We start from the raw sequence: 4,868 nt of genomic DNA on the forward strand, positions 1-4,868 counted from the left end.
AGACTGGGAGTCATGAGGATCATACTGGGGTCCTGCTGGCATTGACAGGGAAAAACTGGGATCCCACTGGGGGTGACTGACATCATACTGGGAGTGACTGGCATCACACTGGGACTATAGTGGGTGTCAATAGACCCTGACTGGGGTTCCTGAGAGCTACCAGGCCCATGTTGGGAGCTGACTGCGCACACACTGGGAGGAACTGGGAGAAACTGGGAATGACAGGATGCGTGCTGGTGACAACTGGGTTCATTTCCCCACAACAACAGCATGGGTATTCTCCCCCTGCTTTGTGCAATGCAAACAGGGGCTGCTGAGCCAGTGCTGCCGTGTCTGTGCCTGCAAGGATGGGGCACCTGTGTGAGCTGGGGGAGAGGCCAGGGCTGCAGAGGGGGGATGTTGTTGGCAGCTCCATCAGGATGCTCTTGGACGCTGCCCTGGGCTGTCCAGCGCACTGGGGATGGATCAGCCCCTGCTCTGCTGCTCCTTCCCGTCTGCCCCAGGGCCCTTGCAGAGCCCCAGCCATGCTGTTTGCCCCCAGCCTGCCCACAGCCAGCCTGGGGCTGCTCACGGGGCTTTTCTGTGCTGAGCATTGGCCTGGCTGTGTTCTTGAGAGAGCCTGGGCAAGGAGCCTGGAGCCCCCAGGGCCTGGCCTGAGGTGTCAGCGCTGCCCCAGCAGTGCCCATGGGCTGTCCCTGCTGCAGCCCCGGCACTGCCACCCCCAGGGCTGTGCCCGGCCCCAAGAGCACTCAGGCCCTGCAGCAACACCAGGGCCACCAGGGCAGTGGGGCAGGGCCATGGCAAGAGCACTGGCAACACCAAGTGCTGCTGCTGCTTGGCACAGCTGCTGGGCCAGCACTGATCTGCCCCCAGCTCTGCACACAGACATTGCTGCTGCAGCTCCAGAGAAGGCAACAAAAGAGCATCTCTGCAGAAAACTCTGCTGGGAGTTCCTTTAGCTCATTTAAAGTCACCAAGAACACAGCCCCTCATTGACACAGTCTGTGGCCGCAGGGAAGGTGCAGAGAATTAAAATGAGAATCGGTACAAACACTGACATTTCTTTGTATACAATATCAAAAAAGTAAATTAAAAAACACTTCCAGAACTAATGAACAAGAAGTATCAAAGATGACTTTTATTACAAGTGATTTGCAGAAATTGCCCAGCACTTTAATGTTCCTAAAATCATCCAGTCATCAGTCTCCACACTGCAGCCTTGAGCTCCTGGTTCCTCAGGCTGTAGATGAGGGGGTTCAGGGCTGGAGGCACCACCGAGTACAGAACTGACAGGGCCAGATCCAGGGATGGGGAGGACATGGAGGGAGGCTTCAGGTCAGAAAATATGCCAATGCTGAGGAACAGGGATACCACGGCCAGGTGAGGGAGGCAGGTGGAAAAGGCTTTGTGCCGTCCCTGCTCAGAGGGGATCCTCAGCACAGCCCTGAAGATCTGCACATAGGAGAAAACAATGAACACAAAACAACCAAGTGCTAAACAGACACTAACTGCAAGAAGCCTAAGTTCCCTGAGGTGGGATTTGGAGCAGGAAAGCTTGAGGATCTGTGGGATTTCACAGAAGAACTGGCCCAGGGCATTGCCATGGCATAGAGGCAGGGAAAATGTATTGGCTGTGTGCATGAGAGCAGTGAGAAAGGCACTGGCCCAGGCAGCTGCTGCCATGTGGGCACAAGCTCTGGTGCCCAGGAGGGTCCCGTAGTGCAGGGGTTTGCAGATGGACACATAGCGGTTGTAGCACATGACAGTCAGTAGATAAAATTCTGATCCAATGAAGAACATAAAGAAAAAGAGCTGAACAGCACATCCAGTGTAGGCGATGTTCCTGGTGTTCCAGAGGGAATTGTGCATGGCTTTGGGAACAGTGGTGCAGATGGAGCCCAGGTCGCTGAGGGCCAGGTTGAGCAGGAATAAGAACATGGGCGTGTGCAGGTGGTGGCTGCAGGCTACGGCGCTGATGATGAGGCCGTTGCCCAGGAGGGCAGCCAGGGAGATGCCCAGCAAGAGGCAGAAGTGCAGGAGCTGCAGCTGCCGCGTGTCTGCCAATGCCAGCAGGAGAAAGTGGCTGATGGAGCTGCTGTTGGACATTTTCTGTGTCTTGCCATGGGGATCTGTAAGAAAAGTATTCATGGAATAGTTGGGTTTGGAGAGGACTTTAAATATCCCAGCACAGTGTGGGGGCACTTTCCCCCCACTGCCTGCCCAGGGCTCTGCTGCCTGGAGCTGTCCCTGCCAGCAGCTGCCTCCTTGTGCCCAGGGCTGGGCCCTGCCAGTTCTGCCAGAGCCCAGCCCAGCCCTGGGGGCTCAGCTCTGCCCTGCAAGACCTTCCAGCTCTGGCACTGCCCAGTGGCAGCTCTGGCTCTGCAGGTTTATTCACATCTGAGGTAACTTTTTTTTTTTTCCAAAATGTGAACTGAGAGATTAATATCTCTGTGCAACTTCCCATCCAGGTAACCCAGAGTAGTAGAATAAAAAGCATGATTTTCTCTTTTATGCAGCCCCTGCCTTGCTGTGCTCCCTGCATGTTCTATTTGCAAATGTTCAGCAGTTTAATGCCCTGCTGGGAGCAGTCCTGAACAATGCAGCATCCACCCCACACAAGGAGAAAACTTCCAGACTTGACCAGCTGTCTCCTGCCACCCAGATCTTGTCCCCCAGTGCTGGGAGCAGCTGCCAGGGATGGCTGAGAGCATTCCCTGGCAGGCAGCAGAGTCCCTGCCCCGGCACAACACCCTGGGCTGCAGGACCCTGCTCTGCAGGACAGCCCTGGGCACCCCTGGCTGCTCTGCACAAGGGACAATCAGAGAATGTACTCACAGAGTCTGTAGGCATTGGGATGTTCCAGCTTTAGGAGATGGCTCCAGGACCTGCAGCTGCATTGTCCTGCAGCCAGAGGCTCCTGTGCCAAGGGCTGGCAGTGATTCTGCCCCAGCACTTCTCAGCACCTTCCCAGCCCTGACTGATTGAAGCTCTCTGTGCCTCTGTGCTGTGCCCGGGGTGGCTGCAGGCAGTGCCCCAGCCCTGCTGGGCTGGCAGAAGAGCTGCTCATCAAGAGAAATGTGCTTTTGAAGTTCTTCTTGTTTACCAGGAGCTGCCTCTGTGCCAGGAGCCCAGCCCAGCTCAGCAGCACAGACAAAGCACAAGAACGTTAATGAGCCTCTGGGGCTTTGTGCTCCGGCCCTGAACATCAGTCCCTGAGAGGGAGATGAAGAAACCTCTCAAGAACTCCAAGGCAGAATCAAACTCCAAAGTTTCTGGGACTTTTAATGGGTCCCACTGAGGAGCACAACTGAGAAAGTGTCCCCAGGCCCCAGGCAGAGCAGAGAACTGGAGGCAGTGCTGACAGGTGGGGACAAAGAGAAGCCAAGTCTTGGTGCCCTGAGGCACAGCAGGGTCTGTGCCACCAAGGCCTGGGAAGAGACACCTTGTCCTGAGGCACTGGGGTCTCCTGGCACAGCCTCGGCCAGGCTGGGCACTGTCAGCCACTTGTCCTGCCCTCAGCATCCCCCCCTTGCCCACATCCCAGTGGCCTCAAGGATCTGCTGGAAGGAGTCCCCTGGGGAGATTTGCTCAGGAATGGCCCTGGGGGCTCCTTCATGCTCCCAGGGACTGCAGGTTTTTGAAAGAACTTTGGGTTTGTCTTGTGCCTTGGAGTCTCTGAGAGGTTTGTGCAATCATGGCCTCCAATTATCTGCAGTAATTATTCCCTGGAGAGGCTTTGTCAGTAACAACACTCAGTGGGGCTCATTAGTACTTCAGGGTACTTCAGTTATTTTAAGGTACTTGGTGTTTCCCTTTTGATACTGACTCCGTGAGAAGTTTGTGCAATCATGGCCCCAATTACCTGATTTAATGAGTCCCTTGAGAGCTTTGTACTGACACTCAGTGGTGCTCATTAATACTTTGAGATACTCAAGATTTTTAAGGTACTTTGGATTTTACTTTCCACATTGAGTCATTGAGAGGTTTTTTGTGCCATCCTGGCCTCCAATTCTCTCCTCCAAGGAGTCCAGGAGGAGCCTATGTTGGGGATGGACCGCAGTGGGACCCATTCATGCCTTGAGACACTTTGGGTGTTTTCTCTGACTTTGACTCCTGGAAAGGTTTATGCCATCTCCTCTCAGGCCCTGAGGTTCCAGGGCTCAGCTCCAAATGCACCACAGGGCTCATTAGGATCAAGCAAGTCCATGGCTCTGCTTTGATTTCCCTATGGTCTCATGCAGTTCATCAGGAAGTGTTCTGTAGTGCTTTCGGTTCACCAATTTGAGATTTCTCACCAATTATTGTTGTGAGTTCAGTGTTGGCTCATTACCAGTGCACTCACTAGAATATACTTATTGTGAGAGAGGATTGGGAGAAAAGGAAAGCAGTCTCAAAACTTGTAAAGGGTATAAAGAAAAGTTTATTGCAAGTAATAAATATTAAGAGTAATAAGAATCAGAACAAAACTTTCAGAACACTTCTCCTCTCCCTACAACCCTTTCTTTCTTACTGACTATGTAAAGAGACGAAACCTAAAATTTTCAGTCAGTTTACCACTTCTAGAATAGTCTATCCTTAGTTAATTGAGGGAGAGGAGTCTCTCCTTCATGCTATGGAGACTTCTTATTAAGAAAACAGTTCTCTCTCGGCTCTCAATTCCCACGAATACAGCCACCCAGACACATCTGCAGTTCTGAAGTTCCTCCCAAATTTTCACAGCTTTTCCCACAGCTGTGTTGATGTCAACTTATGGGGTATTAGTTTAAAGATGAGCTGTTTAAGAGCAAAGGTTCTCTTCATCTGATTCTGAAATCATCTTCATCTCTGAGAACAGAGGTCTACTTCTTCACTCTGTGAAGGCACAAGGT

At 52.7% G+C, this 4,868-nt stretch overlaps 1 protein-coding gene across 1 annotated transcript; it reads right to left on the reverse strand.

Annotated features, from left to right (window-relative positions):
* Positions 1-960: 960 nt before the first annotated feature.
* Positions 961-1,725, reverse strand: LOC134434707 (olfactory receptor 14J1-like; the record flags this gene model as incomplete). Its single annotated transcript, XM_063183333.1, has 2 exons — positions 961-1,002; positions 1,273-1,725. Coding segments are annotated over 2 exons (495 nt in total), but the record flags the coding sequence as incomplete, so codon positions are not given.
* Between the last annotated feature and the right edge of the window lie 3,143 nt (positions 1,726-4,868).

The sequence above is a fragment of the Melospiza melodia genome, unplaced genomic scaffold (assembly GCF_035770615.1).
Source record: "Melospiza melodia melodia isolate bMelMel2 unplaced genomic scaffold, bMelMel2.pri scaffold_46, whole genome shotgun sequence".
Lineage (NCBI taxonomy): Eukaryota > Metazoa > Chordata > Aves > Passeriformes > Passerellidae > Melospiza > Melospiza melodia.